This window comes from Colletes latitarsis, chromosome 8, assembly GCF_051014445.1.
Source record: "Colletes latitarsis isolate SP2378_abdomen chromosome 8, iyColLati1, whole genome shotgun sequence".
Taxonomy (NCBI): domain Eukaryota; kingdom Metazoa; phylum Arthropoda; class Insecta; order Hymenoptera; family Colletidae; genus Colletes; species Colletes latitarsis.
This window is the reverse complement of record NC_135141.1, coordinates 22,810,382-22,834,494: the sequence shown is the minus strand read 5'-3', so window position 1 is coordinate 22,834,494 and position 24,113 is coordinate 22,810,382. Positions and strand designations below refer to the sequence as shown.

The 24,113-nt window shown below is 40.2% G+C and overlaps 2 protein-coding genes across 3 annotated transcripts; one reads left to right on the top strand and one right to left on the bottom strand.

The window, feature by feature from the left end:
• Nucleotides 1-635: 635 nt before the first annotated feature.
• Nucleotides 636-13,314, bottom strand: LOC143344780 (uncharacterized). The gene is made up of 6 exons (XM_076771182.1): nt 12,632-13,314; nt 11,428-11,473; nt 10,356-10,586; nt 7,509-10,281; nt 7,193-7,424; nt 636-7,103 (listed from the first exon to the last, which is right to left on the bottom strand). Exons 1-6 carry the CDS (start codon nt 12,686-12,688, stop codon nt 7,095-7,097), a joined length of 3,348 nt encoding a protein of 1,115 aa, XP_076627297.1. The 5' UTR covers nt 12,689-13,314; the 3' UTR covers nt 636-7,094.
• A 5,078-nt stretch (nt 13,315-18,392) lies between these two features.
• Nucleotides 18,393-23,865, top strand: LOC143344256 (polypeptide N-acetylgalactosaminyltransferase 1). Of its 2 annotated transcripts, XR_013080089.1 has the most exons (11): nt 18,393-19,061; nt 19,383-19,492; nt 19,556-19,736; nt 19,814-19,983; nt 20,080-20,247; nt 20,336-20,435; nt 20,522-20,931; nt 21,004-21,146; nt 21,753-22,019; nt 23,174-23,575; nt 23,729-23,865. XR_013080089.1 is itself a non-coding variant. In XM_076770117.1 (10 exons), the coding sequence occupies exons 1-10, from the start codon at nt 18,928-18,930 to the stop codon at nt 22,219-22,221; spliced, it is 1,812 nt and encodes a 603-aa protein (XP_076626232.1). In that variant the 5' UTR covers nt 18,401-18,927; the 3' UTR covers nt 22,222-23,158. The 2 variants fall into 2 exon arrangements, 1 of the variants encoding a protein (XP_076626232.1); XM_076770117.1 differs by lacking the exons at nt 23,174-23,575; nt 23,729-23,865 and adding an exon at nt 22,093-23,158 and having other exon boundaries at nt 18,401-19,061.
• Nucleotides 23,866-24,113: the final 248 nt, after the last annotated feature.

The following is a 24,113-nucleotide window of genomic DNA, read 5'->3' as shown; positions in this document are numbered from 1 at the left end:
TATACACCAAACACGCTACACTACGCAACACAGAGACACACACATACACTGGATACAGTATACGTATGGTTCTGTAAACAGACGTTCATTCGTAACAACGTATTTGTTTCTTTATATACGTAGAGAAAAGAAAACAAGTACTTTTTATTCCTGACATTGTTATACGTATATACGTATTACATACATTTGCGTACGTAAATCGAGGAATCTGGATCGTCGATTGTCGCCAATTTTAACTTTTCGCGCGATCGAGGAAGAAGAGAGAATTCACTGTGTTTGTATAATTTATTTATCGTGTACAAAAGAAGAAAACTGTTTTCGAACGTAACGGTTTGCTTTTCCAAGCGAACGAGCAACATGTGATGATAAAAACATATAAATACGTATTCAAACAAGAGAACAGGAAAAAGAGATAAACGAACAAATAATAAAGAGGACGTTCACGTTGCACGCGATGAACGGTTAAATTCGTGGAACGATATTTTTATTACTCACGCTGCTCCCGTAAAGAATAAGGAATGTTATAAAACAGAAACAAAAAAAAAAGAATTGTATTTTTGTGAGGTATATCTGTAATAAAAATATAGTTAAATGTAAAGAGAGTATATATGTATATATATGTATATATGTATACATATATATATATACACGAAAGAAAAAGAAAATGAACACCGCGATCGTAGATTTTATTGGCTCTGTCGATATTATATTATACATCTGTTTTAATATACGTTACGGACAAATAAATCGAACTTTTTTTGTTACGCAACCTGCCGTTTTTCTTAAGAACATTCTTTCATTAACGTGTTTCAATTTCAATGTCCACAACTTCGGAAGGATTCATATAAGTCGAGGCAAAGGAGACGACTGGAGAAATAAATACAGAATGAGTACTTTTAATTTTTTATTTCGTCTACTTTCTTAATAAATCGGTGACTCGAATCGCTACAAACTGTGTATGAGTTTCTTTTATAATTTACTTACGCACATACCATAATAATGATTTTTTTCTTAATCATTCTCGCTCACTCACACACACCCGCTTACCTTGATTATAAAAAACTTCTAGTTTCTCTTTAAAGTAATCAATTGAATTTCTTTCCCCTCCATTCTCCCCGATGAAATGCGTTCTAACGTGAGATATCGTGAAATAGCCCGGTCACTTATATCATTCGAATTCATCGAATATTGTTACGATCCTCCCCGTCGAAGAATCTTATATACGCGACAATTTATATAACTAATTGGGATTTTGAAAATAAACGCGGCATTTGTGTATATATTTACTCTCGTGATTCTCGATAACAGACCTTCCGTATTCGACCTTCGAAAATACTGTTTCTACTCTCGAAAGTCGATTTTTTACGATTGGCTTCCTATAAAATTTTATATAAACAGTATCTTGATTTTTTCTCTTGCGTTTCATTCGCGAAACAACGGGACTGCACGATTGCACCGGTTCGCCGGAAATATTTTTTAATGCGCATTCAACAGTCTGAATCTGAACCGAAAATTCTCTTTCCTTTTGTTTCTTGAGAACAGATTGTCAAAGTAAACGGATATCCAACACTGTTCTTCTCTTTATTTCTGTGCTCATACGCCCTTATCACCTAAATAGTAGAATTCTCACTTGTTATCTCTTTCACTTTTTTTAAGTACACGTCTATGGTTTCACCCATACTAATTCAAGATAGATCGAAGTAATAACAGCTGAATGAAAGATGGCACGGTGTTCATCGCACGCGAAACGATTACCAGCTCACTCGGAATGACTTTCGTGTACAAGCAATCTGTTCTGGCGTTACTTTTTCCTTTTTCTTTTTGATAATACGCGATCGTCGTGCGATCTATGGACTTGTCTACGGAAATACATATGTACATATACACGAGACTTCGCGGTTCGATGCTATTGGTTAAGCAGAAAAGTGTTTTTAAGTACGATAATTCTTTTGTCTGTGGCAGTTGTTGGGATCGTGGTCATAGGCTAACTTGGGTCAATTTAACACGTTGCTAATTATATTGCACACGTAAAATGCGACAGACAGAGACACCGTGTATTCAACCTGTTCAACTAGGGAAAACGAATTTATTCGTCATTTTCGCTCGTCTGTACCTTGGAATATTTCTCGCTTTCTATATTTATTTATCGGAACATCCCTGTATTTAGTCGTATTATAATATTTGCTTTGTTCAGATTATTTCTATGCGATTTTTCTCGGTAATATTGTTTTATTAGCGTAGCTGATTTAGCAATAACAGTGTAAGCCTATACAAGTATCCCCGCATATACACCTGACGCGATATTCTCACGACACTCTTTAGCACAATTGCATCGATCGATTCGCAAATCTATTACTTAATTACAATCTACGAACGAGTAGTTTATTATACAAAATGATATCTTTTTTTTTAGAATTTTTCTGCTACGCCCAAGGTACAGCGAACCGCCAGCCAATTATTCGGATAAACAATTAGAAATTCCTGTACTCCAGGATTAAATACTTCGGGACCCATTGTACTATTGTGCTAAGGACTAAAACACGAAAAGACACGTTATTTTCGCATCCTTGCGTTTCTCATTTTTATCTGTAATTTCTACAATGCATCGAGAGAGAGAAAGAGAGAGAGAGAGAGCGCTTTCATTCGACAAATTGCTCGTCTGGAAATGCGATTCGTGATAGTCTTCTCCTCTCTCCGAATCGGATGCAAAGTGTATACATAATAGAACGGCATTAAAGTTTACGCAGAGGAGGACGTTCCGCCAATCTCTCTGTACGTATATCGTGACACTTGTATGTTCGCGTGTGCCGGTAAAGCGTTTCAAAATCCCTGACGACGACACGATACGTAACACCCGCCATTAAACCTCCCGCGAATCAATTATTGCACCGTTGAACGTGCAATTACGACGCGACTGAAATCAATCGCGAACGCGATAATGGCTTCAAACGACGTATTTGAGTACATTTCATCGCAGTATAGGCCCTCCCTCTCTTCCCCTGCATCCCCTCGTTCGATTATCTTTCGTATGTACAGGTAAAACACAATCGTCCTTGCCGGCGATTCCCTTTTATCGTGAAATAAAGAAAATCTCGGTACGTTAATGCCACACTAATTATGTACAAAAATTATAAACAAGAGCATGTATATAATACCCTCGAGAACATTACTCACTATTCGTAATTAATATACCGTTTAGTAAATTTTTAGATATGGTTGTTCGCGAATCGACAGCTGGCACACCTGGATCCGACTTGGAGCAATCCTGGACTTGTTTTACAACTTCCTTTAAACGCATGGAGGGATTGCGATCACGAATTTAATGTATAAAATATCTTGGACGAAAATACTACTCGTCTACGCTCTCGTTAATTTTTTGTACGATATTAGGTCTACACTAGGACTAAAATTAAATAAAATAAAGAAAGGATTCAGAAAATTTTGTTCCAATCGAAGTTCGACAAAATGTTAGAAAATATTTTATACGTTAGACGAATATAAAAATTCGTTCGACGTTGGTTAAAGACGAACGATACGATCGCGAGTGCTCGAAATTTGCCGTAAAAATGTTTTTTAACGGAACGACGTGTGCTCGGCTATCGATCTGCATGCGGTAGTCCCCTTTATTACAGTAAAAATATATTATCGCTACGGATAGTATTTAACTTTGACTAGCATGTGTTTATAGAACCGATTTCCAATCCTACGCACCCACGCGCTATAGAATCAACATACGCGATCTTGGAAATGGTAATCTCTTATCGATACAAAAGAGCCCCTCTTCCGCGAAATTGCAACGAAGAGGAGCGTTTAATTTAGACCGAGCCTCGGCTGGAAATCATCGTTGCGTTTAAATAGCACGAATCTGTTCAAGCCACACGGCTCTATTATCTTCCTTAATGTATACAATATTTACTTGAGAAAGTATGGGGTACAATGTCGGCTTTACGTTAAAGAGTATATCCTTCCTTCGAGATAAGTACAATCTAACAACTCGCTAGGACTCTACGATCCACGCAAGTGAAAACTCTAAAGTCAATCGTTTCACGTTATCGCCACGTCGTGCCATATTCTATACATTATTCGTATAGTGAATACGATTCTCTGTACGAAATTCGGACTGCTTGGACAGTGAGGCTTGGTACATAATACGTGTTATCTACCAAGCGTAAAGATAAGATTCTTTTTCTTTCTCGCCATACCTACTAGATATTATAGAAGACACGGAGAGCACGTTCGACGCACGGAATGCAGAGTAGAAAATAAAATGGTAGATGATTCTCTCGCCCGTAGAAAAGAGGGTGATCGAAATGGACACCCTCGAGAGGAGCTGCGCACGAGGAAAATTATACGATCTAGCTCTTTAGATATCCCCTACGACTTAATCACACAGCAACTATTTATTCTCTTGTTCAGTCTTGTGATAATACTACTTTAATACTTTTACAATTCGCACTGAGTTAACCATGTTGTACGTCTCTATATCGTATTCCTTCTGTGAAAGAGCACTGCGTACGTAACTCGATCGGTTCCATTCGAAACGAGCAACGTAGTAGAAAAGGATAAGCGTGGTCGTTGCTGCAACAATTCAATAATCAGACGAGAACAATCGGGATCAAAAACGTCGGACGAAGTACTTGCACAGATAGCATCGCTTAACGATTATTTGACCGCTTAAAGTATCCGTTGCTTTTTCACAACATATAAATTTGTTAAGTTTCTCTTTCTCGTATACAAATTATTAAGTTTCTTTAGTGAAAAACCTTACGAAGATCGTAGATAATCCACGCTGCAAGTCACGCATCCAAGTCAACATTTGTATTAACATTAGAAAGCTCCATCTTAAAAATTGGCACGGACAACATGCTTTTCTGAACCCGCTGGAACTTGTACTAACAACACTAGATTTATTTGTAAAATACAACGATACACTGCGTCGGATCGTTTGAGAAAATTGTTTATATCTTTAGAAATGCAATCCCTATGAAACGAACAGAGTATCTTCTGCAGATATGTCTTCGTACCATCGAACACAGCACAGATACTTTAGGCAGTCACGTTATGCGAATAATACCACTCTGTATGTTACGATTATTCCGTTCCGTTGCGGCACGACGAGAACAATTCCTTTCAGTCAGGGACTCTACGCAACTGTATTGTCGTTACGAATAAACGATTCCCATCTAATATTACACCGTTAACGAACCTCTATACACGCAACAGCAAAACCGACTCATTACGTTGATCTTTTTGATTCTGAATACTGATTTGATTATTCCCGCTCCATGGAGCATTACTATACATGAAACAGAATAATAATCTGCTTTAATATATCTCAAATGCAAGAACATTCGATATCGATTATTTTTCTCTTTTCTCTTTTAATATCAGCATATAATTCCTAGCATTGCTATTTATTGCGTTCAGTATCACTGCACATGCATCGCCGATGCACATCGACGCGCATCGCAGAACTCGATTATCCTCGGTACAAGATTATTCGCGGATATTATACGTTCGATTATACTGTGATCACGATGGACGCGAGCAGACAGAAGATAAATAAATATTCACAAAGAAGAATCGCGATAGTTGCAACTAGCGCGCTCGATTCTTATCGGTATATTGTATATCTGAAAGAAAGTCTGAAGCTGTGCAGACATAAAACAGGCCTAACTAGATTCGATCGATCGATAGAACTACTGAGTAGTTCGTTTCTTAGTCGCCTACGTTATAAATAGTTTATTATCAAAAAGATCTATCCTGCACCGTCGAAGTAAAAATAAATATTATTTTTCTTTTTGTTTGGTAAAAAATTCCATAAACATATACGTTATTCGCGCACAAAACGATACAGACCTAACTCCTTAGGTATGAATAAAAAATATCTTTCAAGTACCATCTCTATACGATATACGGAAACCGGAAATCATATTGCAATCGCGTTAATAACTAATTCGTTGCGTGATCTATATAAATCTAATAGGAAATCATCGAAATTGAAGCACAATACGAGACTTGGAACGTACTATTAAAGGCCCGTTCTGTTAAAGACCCACTCCTGGACCTATAACCATAAAAATTCAATAAAAATAACTCGAACTTTACATCATTCGCGTATCCTTAGGACTTATTTAAAGACATTTTCTTTATAACCTATATATAGTGCCATCTTTGATTGCCCAGAGACTCTAGAATATCCACCATATAAATCTCGTTAAAAAGAAGACCATTTACGGCTATATTACGTTACACCTTAGCCTTTAGAAAATAACTAGTAAGTGTTGAAAACCCTGTGAATGCTCTGCAACTGATTACTTTCATTGCATTTTTTTTCTTTTCTTCCATCGTTTAGTTCTTTTTCTTCCCTTTGCTTTCTTTCCCGTTTTTTGGTTGTATATTAAATACAAATACAGATGGATCATGTATTAATCAGTATAAACACAGAGTCGTAAATTGCATTCTCGGTTTAACCCGCTGTACAAACCCTATGTAGAAGTATACTCATATAAAATAAAAAATATTCAAAAAACGATATACTCATATAAAGTATATGATGCATACACTTTTTTGTTTTTATCCTAGGGCAGGATTCTTACTATACAAACTATTAGAGTTTCTTATTGAGCATATTTTAGAAATTGTTTGAGTCGTTGTAAGAAGTGTTCAATTATTGACTTCATTTCGACTATACGCTAGAACCTAGATACATTTTGAGAAATATCTTACTTTAAGGTTCTTTTGATTGTGCGGACTCATACGTGTAAGAAGACTTCGTCGTAATAGACGCGAGGAAATTAGAAAGACGACTGTTCTAAATAGCTCTTTTACACTGGTTCCTGAACCTTGTACCGTTAAAGATGGTCTTTTTCTTCCTCAATCTGACGGAATGATATCAACGTACACAAGCTCGATGCATACGCACTGCTTTGAAAACTACGTTTGGGTAACTGCTAGATACCCGCGTATAGTGTAAACAGTCATGATGCCCCGATATAATTTATAATTTCTATCATGAATACTCTTACTGATTTTGTTTGGAATTCCTAGGAACTTGAAGTTTTCCGCTCTCTTCCCAAACAATGTTGCCGCGTTCAAGCTTCCTGTTCGAAACAAAACAAGATATATATATATATATATGAATGTACACCGGTACGCAATATATTGTGATGCTGCAAACTGTAATACTTACATCAGGAAATAAAAAGTGCTCGCGAGTAGGTTGCGGTTGTTCAAAGGGAGAACTACTCATGTATCCAGGCGAGGGGGACTCGCTTTTCTCAAGCACCGGGGTAATGTTCGCGTAATTAACGGATGGTGTCGTTAACGTTCTTCCTTGCTCAACAAGAATACTTCGGTCGATTTTGTAATATTCTTTTCCGCTGCGAGGGCGAAGCGTCGTTGCCACTGCTCTGCCGCTTAGTCTGAACAATTAAATGAAAAGTTCAATACTTCCCATAATTTTGTATCCTGTACATTCAGCATATCCGAATCGTGAAGCATTTTACCTCAGACTGTCTGGTGTATCGGACGACGAGTGGGACGACAACGACAACGTCTCGATGTAATCGGACATGTCGGATGTACCGCTACTGGTGCTTCGCGAGTCGATGTAAGGTGCGCTGGACACTTCTCCCGGGCTGTTGAAACCTTTCGCGCCTTTTGGCAAACACGTGGGTATGTCGGCTTCTGCCGACGAGGACTTGGTGGGTATCTTGATCTTTTGAAACTGAAAGGACAATTCTCGTAGCGGGTCGCTGGACTTCGACTTTCTTGGTAGGCTGCTGTGGTAACACGTGGGTGGTGGACTCTTCCGGTAAACAGATAACACGTTCTGCTTCCTCGTCGAGGTCGATGGTACTATGGACAGTTCGAACTCAACGAACTCGGCTGTTCTGTGACTGAGAGACCCGGTAGAAACACCGGAGTCGTTGCTGCTCGAAGAGTCTCTATTGTGACCGGTTTTCGACGGCACGGAAGAAGACCGTCGGATCTTTATAAACGACGGCTGAGACGAGGCTATCGATATCTGACCGTTCTCTTGATTGATCTTCGTCTCGGAATTAACGCACGTAGCATGCGTGTCTCCCGTGACCAGAGAAGCCTTATCTGCCTCGCTCGAACATTTATGAATGGTGAGAGTTGACGGGAACGTGTGGTTCTCGTCGTCCAAGTAATGAGCAGACTCCGCCGAGTATGATCGTTTTCTCAACAGTAAACCGATATTCCCGCTGGACTCTGTACTGTTCCCGTCGAAATAACGACGTCTAAGATACGGACTGGACAACATTGCCGAACCAGGAACACGAAACTCAGAATCGGATCGCTTTTTCCCGGCGTCGGTCGACGCTGATCCCGATAATGCGGGATTGCTCGAACTTTTTATACCGCTGCAGATCCTCGAAAGTATCTCCTTCGAGCACGCGTTGTGTGCCGGTTGCATCGGCAGGTAACCAGGGAACGGTTTCTTTGGCGTTTGTTTCTCAGGGTTCATCACTAAGTAATCGTTTTCTCTGTCCTTAACGTGGCCGCACTTTTGACATATTTTCGACGAATCTTCGGTGTACGATTCAACCGTTTCTTCTTTTATCTGATCCGCGAACTTCTCTATCTCCTCTTGTGATATTCCGCTCTTCGCCAGGAGATCCTTACTGTTCTCGTAATGCTCCAAAGACTGCGTGAAATCGATATTGGCGTAATTTGCTTGTCTGGACTCTGGTTGTGTGTCGATAACCGGCTCGACGTTCTCGTAATTGTTGGACGTGTTCTCTTGGAGACAATCGCAACCGTCCTTGGCAGTGTCTTCGACAATCTCCAACTTCTTGAACCTCTTTGCCGTCGCGTAAATTGCGATTTCCCCACTGGCGTTCACTACCGGCATCTTTCCCTCCCCGGAGAGCTTCACAGGATGTACGGTCACCCCGGTCGGCTCTATTCCCGCTCCCCGTCTACAGTATGGCAATACGAAACCGGCCCAACTCATCATGTTCTGACAAGGACATCCGGAAGATCGGGGCGACTGAATGGTGAGCTTGGCCGGGCAACCACACTGTTGCAGCACCACAGCCTGCGGAGTTTGCGGCGTATCGTAATTGGGATAAATTTTTGGCAGTGCCAGGCATTCTTTGATTTTCCTTGGCGTATCGTAATACTGATCCGGTTGGGGAGCCTGCTCCAACACCATGTGATGCCCCAAGATTGTCTTAGGCACATCGTAATTCTCGTATGGACCAGCAGCAGCCGCAGTAGCCGCAGTAGCGGCGGCGGTAACTGCGGACGCGTTGCGTACAACTAGCTGCTGTTTGCGAGAGTGTACGCAAGTTTGCTCGTTTGGCAGTGGCATGGGTGGCTTTTTCACCTTTTTTGTGGCAGTGTTTTGGGACGGTTTTGGAGGTCTCGGTGGCAGTGCACCGGGACTCGGCGACGCGCGTTGTACGGTCACCTGCTGCGACTTCATTTGCGAACAATGACACTCGATCTGTTGCTGAGAACCGGAGTAATCACTATCGTGACTGCTACTACTGTACGAGGACAATGATAGTCGATCCAGCGTACGAGGCTGTAAATGGCCGACGAGATTGTTCATCGTGCCGGCGGGACTGCTTATACTACCGGTACCGGTCGTCGTGGCTAGAGTCGAGGATTTCGACACGGTTCCGAGTTTGCTGATACAGCTAGCGCATCGTTCCAAAGCAGACGTACCTTGACGAGTCAAGGAACAGCTGCGCCAATCTCCTGGTTGGTCTGGTAGCTCCGAGACAGAGATAGTGTCTCTGCTGCTGTAATCCCTGTCGAGCTCCGTTTGCTGTCTACTTTCGGCGGACGACCAGTAAGGCGAGCTCTCGTTCTTGCAACTGTCGCACTGATCCTCGTATGTCGACGAGTATATGGTCGAGGAGAAGAAGTCGCTGGCTCTAGTTTCGGATCGAGAGAACTGACGACGCGGACTGTCTTGAGCCATTTGCTCTCTGCTGATCGGCCGCTTTTTCGTCAGCTTTCCCTCCGCTGCTAGTTGCAACATCTTCACGATATCCTCACCCTGATCAGTGATCAGTACATGAAGACCTTCCCCTCGACCACATCTCGAGCCACCCTCGAAACAGAATCTGCCTTCTACCACTCCATAACGTCGAAGATGTGCGATCTCCCAAATGCCTACCAATCTCGGTGGTATGCCAATGGTGATGCAGAACCGACGATCCTGGATATGCAAATGCGCAGGCCCGCTTGGAATCTTTGCTTTCGATGGCACCGTGGAGATTAGTATCAGGAATTGTTGATCTACGCAAAAAGCGTAAAATTAAGACAGCCGTTTTTTTTAATAGAGAAATCTCATTCTAACAAACCGGACGTACCTTCGCCTAGATTGTTCGAAATCTTCACTTGCCATTGGATCAACCGTTCTCTAGTGTCAAAGGCCAGGACAACTGTCACGTCCTGACATATTATAGCGATCGTGTTGGACTCCTTGTCTAGAGTAAAACCGCTCTCCACGCCAAGAAAATGTTGCAAACTTAATGAAGCTTTTGTTTGACCTTGTTTGTACCGATCCTTGCTATCCCCGTAAAGTTGTAAATGGAGACAATCTAGAAATTGCGATATAAAATATATGGAATTTACAAACAAGGCTTAACAAGCGCCGATATGATAATAATAATAATTTATGAAAAAGCAACACATCGTATATGCGTTACTTTGATAATTTCTAAATGAAACTGACGAAATATTTACACAAATTATAAATTGTTTATTTACGAACAAAACAAAATATCTTTTATCGGGCGTAACGAAAATGCTTCAAAGGATGTCGCTGATACAGTCATTTGGACGTAGAAAACGAACTAAATCCATTTAGTCCCTTCTATGTACTCTTAACTAATTCTCCCTAAAGAAAATTTATGAGGTACGAGTGTCCCCAAGTTCTAAAATATCTTCAAGTTACAAGGACCAAGTATTAATGGTTATTGCCAGAGGCAAAGCTCTTCTTGGAAATTTTTTGTTTCTTCAGGCAGTCAATCTGTAACAGATGTGCCAGCTGCCACCCTAAGAAGGGCCATAGGGAGGGATTTTTCATGCTGATAACAAGTAGGGAAATTCTTTTGGAAGATAGGATTAGAAATGAGGTAGAAAATAGAATTCCTGGCAAGCAGTATTTTAAGGAAAAATTGCAACATCTATTGTCATATTTTAATAATAAATGCATTTTATGAAGAGCATTTCCATTTAATATTTATTTTCAAATGTGTGCACTGTACACAATGATTCAATTTACAGATTGTACAAACATTGTACAAACAGCAGAATACTTCTGTATCTTTGAAATTGTACCAGAAACAAAGACATATCAAACTACAAGGGAAATATGCAATACTATGTGCCTACTATCATGGTCTGAAATTTATTTGAGAATATGAAAAATGTATTTACCTGCAACTGGTGATAATTTCCTCATAACACACCATCTGGATTTCCACTGTAAAGTAAATAAATAGATTTAACAGAATAATTGCCAAATTATATTCAGCAAAAATAGTCATGATTGTATATTAACTTTCCTATTGTAATATTATGTTAATTTACATAAAAAGCTCTATGGTGGAAAACACTGTAGATATGTATTACACATTTGTTTGCATATATTCAGACCCTCTACACTCTTGTGTAATGAAAATAAAAGAGTTTCTTCCCCTTCTCAATTTGAATGACTTCTTTAGTAACCCCAATGTAAATAAAAGAAAATGACCTAGCTTTTTATAGCTCTATGGCTCCTTGTTTCTGTTGCATTAAATACTTTCTTCAGCTCTTAACATACTACCTGATTGTTGAGATGCATATTGAAATCATATCAAGGCATTTCAATTTGATTCCTTGTCCATAACAAATCAAAATTGGACATTGTATTCGAGTCTCAATGGGTTCAAGAAAGCTAATATATAACATTGAAACATTATTCAAACACTTGTATCGTATCGAGCAATATTAAAAAAAATATGAATAAGAAACATATTTATAGATATTAACAATCAACTTTTGTACACAGAAGAGGATCTAAATTAAGGGTTGAAATGTCTGTATTAAATAAATTCTTTTTGTTTAAACTATATGTTATATTTGTTTTAAATATGACAAGCAAAAAATGTACACTTATGCTTGAAAACCATAGAATATACTTACACATTAAAATTCGCAGTAAACACACAAAAATAAACTACAAACATTGAATTCAAATTTTCATACCTTTTCGTGAATAAATTAGGCGCTTATATATATGTGCCCCATATTTAATTAATGTGTACTAAACGTTCGCGTTAGACTAAATCTCTCGAACCATTATATAATATTCTTCAAATTGAAACAATACCGTATTCAAGTGTCCCCGTAATAACTTTTATGCAAACACCAGTTATAGTTGAGTTACGATTTAACGAAGAACGATTTTTTTTAGAGTATTACGATCTAACATCGCGAAAACCAATTCAAGCGTTACATAAATTGGTGAGAAAAATCGGACGGCATTATTGTGACGGGCAACGATCGAGCAATTATCTGATTTATGTTAATTGGTCCGTTTGATTGTGCACGGAGAAAAGGTGAGCGGTAGTTAACTGAAAATTCTATCGTGGGTACTCACTTTTTTGCCGTCACGAAACTTGACATTTCCCTCGATAATACAATTGTTATCCACCATTGTAGAAGGCCGCTGCTACTGTACTGGTTCTAGGTGTTTTTCTCATCACTATGTAAAAGCACTCCGTTTACTCAACGCTGCATACCGAGAGACACCATAGTAGAATAACGTTAGAACACCGAGAACACAGACATTTTCCGGTACACGATCTTTTCTCTCGTCGAACAACAACAGCGGTTTCGCATTTCACGAATCACGCGGCAAAATCCATACTTCGTACCATCGGCAACGAGCATCCATCTTGACAATCTTGGCTTGCTGCGTGCACTACTGCGGTCCTGCTCCCTTTTGAGAGCGTACTCTGCACAATATCCATTCCCCTGCACTTTGGTCCAGTGGCGTAGCACCTACCTACGTTCTTTTACACCCACAAACTTACCCCGCAAGCGCCTATGAACTCAATGGTACCGTTTACAACAGTCACTGCGCGTTGTTCTTCGCGCCGTTTATTATACAAAATTTTGACTTTTTCAGAGATTCGGATTGGAAACTTTTTACAGCGAAAGTGATTAACATAACTTTAATTTAAACAATAATAATATACTCAAATTGTTCTGCTACTATTGCCGCTATTTCTATTTACACTGCAACTGCGATATTGTTACTACTGCTACAGCCACAACTGGTAAGACACCTACTGACCACTACAATTAACAATACAAACATGACAATAAACCAGGAGTAGTTAGCAGGGTTCAGTAATTGTCACTAGTTGTCAGTAGTCAGCAGTGGTCAATTCTGATCGCAGTGGCTTTCCAGCGTCAGTAGTTGTCAGCAATTTCGAATCTCGACTGCCCAGGCATTTTCACTATTCCTGTGAATGGGCATTATTTCCTCATGTTTGTAGAATATGTAGAAATTTCAAGACTAATCGGAAAGTTGTTCCTTAATTACGTGAAGTAACAAAAACCCCATAAAAATGATCCAATTTTCAAATGGGCATAACTCCTACAATAGTTAATTGATTTCATTGAAATTTAGTCTGGAAGTAGTACTCATGGATACCTACAAAAAAGTATTACACAACATTTTCGTACAGTGTCAGATAAATTTATTAGAAATCATATTACAGAAAACTTTGCAGAGGTGCCGACACTGGCGTTATTGTTGTAGGAACTGCGGTCGGTCTTCTCTCTCACTCTAGCTGCGAGAGTGGGGGAAGCAACCATGTTGCTGTCGGTGTGCAGCTGTATGCAGTGCCAGAAGCAAAGATGCCAGATTCAGCACCCGGTGCACTACTCACACATGTCAGATCACGCGTACGTGAGCTCGTGGAGTTTCGGAAAGTCGACAAAAGCAAACTCTCTTTCTCGATTCTCCGAAGCTACACGAAGTAATTTCTGACCGCCTCGTGGGAGTCGAGAGAGCCGCCCAAGTTGCGTAGAATAGTTCGTCATTTTCAACGACAGATGGCGCTTACTTCCCGGCCTCAAACCCTCTGGTGCTAAAACGTCCAAGTTTGTCGTGGAATAGTTCGTTACCTTCAACGCTAGATGGCGCTTACTTACCGACATCAGGCCCTCTGGTGCTAAAACGCCCAAGTTTGTCGTGGAATAGTTCTTATCGTACACGCTAGATGGATTTCTCGACAAACTTGGGCGTTTTAGCACCAGAGGGTTTGAGGTCGGGAATTAAGCGCCATCTATCGTTGAAGGTAACGAACTATTTCACGCGACTTTTGCGGCTCTCTCGACTCCCACGAGGCGGTCCGAAATTGTATTAGCGTACATATGTATATTATTAACACGATTTTTCGAAAACAATATACTTTAATATTCAAAATTAATAAATTAAAATGAGAGTCCACTCTTTGCCAGTATCGTGCATGCTGTAGCATTTTTCAATAAGAAGTGTTCTTATTTTTATAATATGAACAAAACAGAAAAATCAATTATGGCAGACATTAATTAATAATGATTTTCCTCGATATGTTTTGAGATAACTAACTAAGCTTCTGCAGGTCGCTACATGCTTCTTCTTACCTCTGCTTGTCTCTGCAGGCCTCCACTGGCGTCTGTTAACCACGACTGACCACTCCAGATACTTCTGACAACATATAACGATAACGACTGTCTACTACCAGCCTCTCCAAGCCTCTGCTGACCACCGCTTATATTTCTGACAACGCATAACGATTACTACTGACTTCTGTCAGTTTCCGCTGCCCTCTGCTGACCGTTGCTGGTTTCTACATGCCCCTACTGGTGGCTAACTTGAATTAGCAGGTAATGCCATGAAACTGTTTTACTCAGTTATGCCCCTTTCTACGTGAAGTATACGATTAAAAAGTACGAGGTACAAGATACGGCTACATGTACTTTTGAATTTTCTTACAGACCTCTGCTGGCCTCTGCTGACCACCGCTTATATTTCTGACAACGTATAACGATTACTACTGACTTCTGCCTGCCTCCGCCGGACTCTGCTGACCGCTAGTGACCACTCCTGTTCCTTCTGACAACGTATAACGATTATGACTGGCTACTGATAGCCCCTCCCAGCCTCTGCTGGCCCCTGCTGACCACCGCTTATATTTCTGACAACGTATAACGATTACTACTGACTTCTGCCTGTCTCCGCTGGACTCTGCTGACCGCTACTGACCAATCCTGATACTTCTGACAACGTATAACGATTACAACTTGCGACTGCCTGCCCCTGCTGGACTCTGCTTGCCACTGCTTGCCACTGCTAGCCTCTGCTGACCACAGCTGACCACCCCTGATGATTCCGACAACGTATAACGATTACTACTTGTTACTGCTTGCCCCTGCTGGACTCTACTTGCTTCTGCATGCCTCTGCTCGTCTCTGCTGACCGCTGCTGACCACCTCTGATGCTTCTGACAACATATAACGCTTACTACTTGCTACTGTTCGCCCCTGGTGATCCCTGCTTCCCACTGCTGGCCTCTGCTGACCACCGCATATATTTCTGGCAACTTATAACGATTACAACTTGCTACTGTCAGCCTCTCCCAGCCTCTGCTGACCTCTGCTGACCACCCCTGATGCTTCTGGCAACGTACAACGATTACAACTTGCTACTGCTTGCCCCTGCTAGTCTCTGCATGCCTCTGCATCCCTCTGCTGACCTCTGCTGGCCCCTGCTGACCACGCTGACCTTTGTAACAACTTCTAACATGATGTACATGTATTAAAACTTTGTATAATGTAAATCTATGACAATAAATGATATAATTTCAAAGAATTCTATGTGTTCTCATCACTTTTACCTTTCTTTTCCTCTCCCCATTATTCCCTTAGTTATAAGAAACCGATTCTCTACTTAAAACTGGAATTCCAAAGTGCCCGGAGCGTTTTCTGAAATGCCGGTGACCTTGACCCACTTTCGAAACTGGGTCAAGGCTATTCGGACTCTCGAAGCGGCCGGAAGATTAGTAAAATTTGAATGGCCTTGACCCACTTTCGAAATTGGGTCAAGGCCATCCGGATTTCCAAGTCGGCCGGAAGATTTCTGAAATTTCAAATGGCCTTGACCTACTTTCGAAATTGGGTCAAGGCCATCCGGATTTCCAAGTCGGCCGGAAGATTTCTGAAATTTCAAATGGCCTTGACCCACTTTCGAAATTAGGTCAAGGCCACTCGGATTCTCGAAACGGCCGAAAATTTTTCTAAGATTCGAATGGCCTTGACCCACTTTCGAAATTGGGTCAAGGCCATTTGGATTTTCGAAGCGGCCGGAATTTTTCTAAGATTCGAATGGCCTTGACCCACTTTCGAAATTGGGTCAAGGCCATTAGGATTTTCGAAGCGGCCGGAATTTTTCTAAGATTCGAATGGCCTTGACCCACTTTCGAAATTGGGTCAAGGCCATTTGGATTTTCGAAGCGGCCGGAGAATTTTTCTAAGATTCGAATGGCCTTGACCCACTTTCGAAACTGGGCCAAGGTCAAGGTCAAATTCGGATTTCCAAAGTTCCCGAAACATTTCTAAAATGCTGGTGAACTTGCGAAGAAGGTGGTACGCATCTTATAGGTAAGAGAATGATTTGGAGAGGAAAAGGGCGGTAAAAAATGATGAGAACACATTGACTACTTTGAAATTATATCATTTATTGTCATAGATTTACATTATATAAAACTTTAATACATATAAACATATTATATTATATTACATCATGTCACAAGTTGTCAGCAACGGTCAGCAGTGGTCAGCGATGGTCAGCTGACGTCGGGAGATGTTGGCAGAGACCAGCTTAGGTCGTGGAGATGCTGGGAGAGGTCAGCAGAGGGTGGCAGTAGCCTGTAATAATCGTTGTACGTTGCCAGAAATATGAGCGGTGGTCAGCAGTGGTCAGCAGCGGTCAGCAGAGGCATGCAGAGGCACGTAGAGTCCAGCAGGGGCAGGCAGAAGGAAGTTGTAATCGTTATACGTTGTCAGAAGTATCAGGAGTGGTCAGTAGCGGTCAGCAGAGTCCAGCGGAGGCAGGCAGAAGTCAGTAGTAATCGTTATGCTTTGTCAGAAATATCAGTGGTGGTCAACAGAGGCCAGCAGAGGCTGGGAGGGGCTAACAGTAGCCAGTCATAATCGTTATACGTTGTCAGAAGTAACAGGAGTGGTCACTAGCGGTCAGCAGAGTCCAGCAGGGGCAGGCAGTAGCAAGTTGTAATCGTTATACGTTGTCGGAAGTATCAGGAGTGGTCACTAGCGGTCAGCAGAGTCCAGCGGAGGCAGGCAGAAGTCAGTAGCAATCGTTATACGTTGTCAGAAGTATCAGGAGTGGTCACTAGCGGTCAGTAGAGTCTAGCGGAGGCAGGCAGAAGTCAGTAGTAAACGTTATACGTTGTCAGAAATATAAGCGGTGGTCAGCAGAGGCTGGGAGAGGCTGGCAGTAGATAGCCGTTATCGTTATATATTGTCAGAAGTATCTGAAGTGGTCAGTCGCGGTTAACAGACACCAGTGGAGGCCTGCAGAGACAAGCAGAGGTAAGAAGAAGCATGTAGAGACCTGCAGAAGCTTAGTTAGTTGTAGTAGCCACAATTGATTTTTCTGTTTTGTTCATATTACAAAAATAAGAACACTTCTTATTGAAAAATGCTACAGCGTGTACGATACTGGCAAAGAGTGGACTCTCATTTTAGTTTATTAATTTTCAATCTTAAAGTATTTTGATTTCGAAAAATCGTATTAATAATATACATATGTACGCTCATACAATTTCGGACCGCCTCGTGGGAGTCAAGAGAGCCGCAAAAGTCGCGTGAAATAGTTAGTTATTTTCAACGATAGATGGCGCTTATTTCCCGACCTCAAACCCTCTGGTGCTAAAACTCCCAAGTTTGTCGTGGAATAGTTCGTTACCTTCAACGATAGATGGCGCTTATTTCCCGACCTCAAACCCTCTGGTGCTAAAACGGCCAAGTTTGTCGTGGAATAGTTCTTATTGTACACGCTAGATGGATTTCTCGACAAACTTGGGCGTTTTAGCACCAGAGGGCCTGCTGTCGGTAAGTAAGCGCCATCTAGCGTTGAAGGTAACGAACTATTCCACGACAAACTTGGACGTTTTAGCACCAGAGGGTTTGAGGTCGGGAAGTAAGCGCCATCTGTCGTTGAAAATAACGAACTATTCTACGCAACTTGGGCGGCTCTCTCGACTCCCACGAGGCGGTCAGAAATTACTTCGTGTCGCTTCGGAGAATCGAGAAAGAGAGTTTGCCTTTGTCGACTTTCCGAAACTCCACGAGCTCACGTACGCGTGATCTGGCATGTGTGAGTAGTGCACCGGGTGCTGAATCTGGCATTTCTGGCCGCATGGCGAGTCAGGCTTTGTTCAACTTTCATAGGGTTTGGGTGTGTCTACGCGTCCCAGTTAATTTCCAAAAAACAGTTCCTTTGTTACCGTTACGCTGGACGCGTTCAATCATTCATTCTTGCGAGTCCCTTTCCTGAAACCTGGAGATACGTGGGTGACATTTTTCCCACATTGGTGATCTCGACGAAGGAGCTTCTACCCGGGTTCCTACATTTTATTATGGCTTATGGCTAATGTTGCTAGCACGCGAAGGATGAGGTGTATTACGGTTTCTCAAATTTCTTCCAGTTCAAGGTAGACGTTGGAATTTTTTCGTTTCTCACGATGACCCGTCGTGAGAAGCCCGTGATAATGGGAGCCTGGCTTCAATGATAACAGCTAATTCTCTCGTAATGAGATAAACGGAATAATTCTCAAACTTAGTTAAGCTCGAGGTAGTGTTTTTCCGACGAAGATTACGATGTGGCCGCGATTGAGAAGACCGTATCGCATGTGGCCGATCGTTCTTTCGATTGTCATTCTGACGGGAATGATTTTTATTTGGTTTAAGAAAAACCAAGAAACCGAAGATCGTAGCGATTACAATTCGTTGCGGTAAGTAACTGTGAATGCAAAAATAAATTTTATTTAGATTAACTTGAATTTCGTCGTCACCTGTTGCATCCGTTAATAGGAACCATAAATTTTCAATCTTCCGTATCGCATCGTATATCAATATGGTAAATTTAAAATATTCTAATTACCTGATAGCAAAGAATGTATAATGTATGTAATCAATAATTTACAATCAACAATTAATACTCGCCAAATCAAAAAAATTATACTGTTTGATTTGTAAGGACATATAGTGCACTATAAATCATAGATTTAATAATGAAACATTGTTATAATTATGTATATAATTTTGGATTGCAGTCTATCAGAAAATCAAAAGGACTATATGGATCATAGAGGAATACATATTGTGGTAGGACATTATATTGGTGATTCTGTAGATCCATTAAAAACTCCTAACATTACAAAAGGTATTTATTTAGAAAGTAGTGGGTAGTGCTTATATATTTATACATTGTGGTTTTGGTTTATAGATCTCATAAATAAAAATATGTTCAATCCTCGACCATTCGAGGGGAAAAATGGCAGTCCTGTTCTTGTACCAGCAAAAGATTTTTATAATATGCAACAGCTCTTTCAAATCAATCGATTTAACTTGATGGCTAGCGATAGAATTCCATTAAATCGATCTTTACCAGATGTTAGAAGAAAGGGGTAATTTTTCATTCTTGTTTCTTATTGTTTACATTGTCTATATCCTATAATTGATTGCAATTAATTCGATCATATAGATGTATATCTCGGTATTCAAATTTGGGCAGTTTACCAAAAACGTCTGTAATTGTTGTCTTCCATAACGAAGCTTGGAGTACGTTACTCAGGACTGTACATAGCATTATTAATAGATCACCAAGTCATTTATTGGAAGAGATCATTCTCGTTGATGACGACAGCGACAGAGGTAAAACGAACCAGTGACTCTGATCTAATTCTTATAGGCTTGTGTTTATGTTATTTATACTACAGTTATTTTTTCTTTTCCTGTTTTCCCTATTAGATTTTTTGAAAGATGCATTAGATGAACATGTAAAACATTTACAAGTATCGACTAAAATTTTGCGTTCCAAAAAGCGCATAGGTTTAGTAAATGCGAGACTTTTAGGCGCAAACGAAGCTAAAGGTGAAGTTCTCACATTCCTCGATGCTCATTGCGAATGTACGGTTGGTAGGTGAGCTCTTTTTCTTATCATTAACCACGATTTATACGATACAATTAGAGCATAGTTGTAATTTTTGTTTTTTATGGCACATAGGATGGTTAGAGCCCTTACTCGAAGCAGTCGCTAAAAACAGAACGAAAGTTGTTTCTCCTGTTATTGATATAATAAATGACGACACGTTTAGTTATATTCGGTAAAATATACATACATGTTTTTATTCTTTTTACATTATCATAATCGATAATGGATAGTTACTTAACAATTAGTATAATATTACAGGTCTTTCGAGTTGCATTGGGGAGCATTTAATTGGGATTTGCATTTTCGCTGGCTAACCCTAAATGGTCGTCTATTGAAAGAGAGACGCGAAAACATCGTTGAACCGTTCAGAACGCCCGCCATGGCTGGTGGTTTATTTTCCATGAATAAGAAGTACTTTTTCGAGTTAGGTAGCTACGACGAACAGATGAGGATTTGGGGCGGTGAAAATTTGGAGTTATCATTTCGGGTGTGGCAGTGTGGCGGTAGCATTGAAATTGCTCCTTGCTCTCACGTGGGTCATTTATTTCGAAAATCGTCGCCGTACACTTTTCCAGGCGGGGTCGGAGAAATACTATACGGAAATCTTGCTCGGGTTGCTCTAGTTTGGATGGACGATTGGGCAAAATTTTATTTCAAGTTTAATCCAGGTAGCAAGGTAGTAATTAAGCGGTGGTTAAGTTAGGTGATGTTCCTGCTGCATTTTTATGTGTTTATTACAGAGGCGGGGAGATTGAGGGACAAACAACCGGTTCGTTCCAGATTAGCTCTGCGCAAAAAATTGCAATGCAAGAGCTTTGAATGGTACTTGGATAATGTATGGCCGGAACACTTTTTTCCAAAAAACGATCGATTCTTTGGGCGGGTAAATATGATTTTCGCCTATTTAGAAATCATTCGAAGCGACCGAGTGATTAAAGCGTAATGACCGATTGATATCTGGGACATTGGAATCGCTACACGACCCAACTGTCCTATACCGAAAGGGTTAATCTTTCGTAATACGCAATACTTTCAGCGACGGCGAGTATACTCATAAGGATTCATTGAACTATTTTCAGAATTCATTTCAAATAATTTAAAATAACTAATTTGACTCTATTCAAATATATAAATAAATTCATGTGAATGAAGAACAGGCCCGAACGAACAAACTAGTCTTAAAACTTTTTCCTATTAAAAAATAAGCAAAAGCGAGTTAACCCCTTGCACTACACTGAAATTCGATATTTACGAGTTCGACTCGTGGTATTCATGTTCTGCCGAAATATCGATTACGAGTCACACTCGTGTTATTCACGTTTGACATGAAATTGAACGAGCCTGACTCGTGATGTTCAAGTTTGGCCTAAAATTTCCATCACGAGTCAGACTCGTGAAAATAGTGCAAGGGGTTAACTTGACTCGAGCATCATGAAAGATTTATAGGTTAGGTTACTCGTGAAAATGAATTCTAAAATGTCGATTCTAGATTGTACATGTTTCGACGAAAAAATGTATTATGCGCCCCACTGGGAAAGGCACGTATTCACAACCTTCGGGATACGCAGTTCTCGAATCTTGTATACCACGACCAATACTCAGTCAAATGTTCGTAATGACAAAAAATGGAATTGTAATGACTGATGAAAGTGTTTGCTTAGATGCCCCTGAGCACGATTTTGAACACAAGACACCAAAGGTTAAGATAATGGCATGCAGTGGCCATAACAAGCAAAGATGGCAGTACAACGAGCAAGTAAGTTTTGTATTCAAGGATATACAGTTTTGTGTAGGTAGAAAATATATATCATAGATTAGCTTTCCTTCAGACAAAAACATTTTTACACGTATCTTCCGGCATGTGTCTACAATCGAATAACGACGAGGGTCCTGTAATAGCTGCCTGCACAAAAAACGTTAATCAACAGTGGATGCTAGAATCAGTTCCATGGAAATAATAATACCAGTATTGTTTTTTTTTTTATATTAAATATTATTGAGAAACGCGACGACACATTATCAAAATAGAGTAGCAGAAAATATAGAAACAATATTTTTCTAGATACTTTTACAAAAATGTATCGTTTACTTGATTCTCTCTTTCGTACATGTGAATGTTTAATCCATTGTAAATAAATGTAAGCGAGACTTGCATAGAGTTATAAGTTAGCGTTAAGAAATTACTTTTGCTATTTTTATTCTCGTGTAACGTTTTAGATGCAATTATATTTATATTTATATTGTAAGGTAATTACGGTTACACGTAAAAATCGCGACGAATCCCTTGTATAATAAAAGGAAAGAAAATCAACAAGATAGAAGTAATCGATCGACCGATTTGGTGGCGTCTGAAACGAACACACGTGTGTTGCGTACGTTTCTTCGCGGACTAATTTAGAAATTCCTTAAACAGGTAATTTGTTGTTAATCTCTGAGAAGATGATGTTCATAGTCGGTGATTCACAAAACGGCTAAGGTTACACGTGACGATTCATTATTGTCATCGTCGCGAAGGTTGTCCTGTTGTCGACACATTACGCGTATACATTGCATATTAAGGTTTCAATATTAAGCTAATGTTTCTGGATTTGAAATCGGTGAAAAGTAGTTTGAAGCTCGTAATGTTGAATCATAGCTTTTTCCTTCGTTGAATTTGTTATAAGGATAAGAGAATACATATTTATATAAAATGTAACCTACTAAAAGAGACAATTTTTATATGTTAGCCATTTTAAACGATAGGAAGAAGCGTTGCTTTTAAAAGTTGTACGAGTTGAAAGGGGGGACTAGTAATAGTAGAGAATCTTTTCGAATTTTTGTTCAGTACTTTTGTCGAATAAATTTCACAGTTTAAACTTGATTTTGAAACAATCAATGCAAATTCACAATCTGTCGAGCTGTCTGTCTTAGAGTGGTGATATCTGGGTCAAAGTCACGTCCTCTGCGAGGCCAAGAAGCCACTTATGTAGCTCGAAGCGGCCTAGTCTCCCTGTTCGTTCAGTGTATACGACCAACTTCACGCCAAGTTTGGCTGAGATGAGTGAGTCTTTATTTATGGATTGGTATCGTTCGACGAGCAGAGAAACTGCGAAGAACGTGAATCGACCGACGCGAGCTTTCTTGATTTTCTCGGCACTCGGAAAGGCAAGAAAATTTTTGAAATTAATCATCATCGAACGACGATAATTAACGTAAAAATAACATAAAGAATAGTAAAAGTATAATTTTTTAATTGGAATTTTCCAAGTTAAAGTTACAATGTTAGGAGTGTGTCAAGGATCACCGTTGCAAGAAAATCACGTTAGTATGCTGGTGAGTTTGAACATCAGAAACGTTTGCACAGCTTTGATGAATATTCTCATCCGATATTAGTCTGAGAAAAAAACAGAAAAGTGCAAAAACAATGGCAAACAAGTGTTCCGTAATGTTAGTAAATCGGTTAATCATTTGGATGATCGATTACAGATAACACGAACCGAGATCAGAAATCAGCAAAAAGTCTCTTCGATCCGGAGATTGATCGACGATTCAATGAGAGGAAAAAGACGCTGTTGTGCCGAAGAGGCCCGGAACACGGTGCGATCGAAATCATTGGGCACGTTTCGATGGCATCTTGACCGGCTATTTGTCCACTTGGTCACGTCTTCGCCTTGTCTACCACGCGTTCCGGTTCTCACAAACCTATGACCCTGGACAACCAAGCGTTTCTCGCGTTAATTACAAGTTGGTTTTCCAGGAGAGGAAATAAACGTTCATTTTATCGAAACAGGGCTGGCTATCTTCCGAAGAACACGTCGCAAATATGTAAGAAAGGCTATTTCGATACATCGTAGAAAATATCTGTATAGCT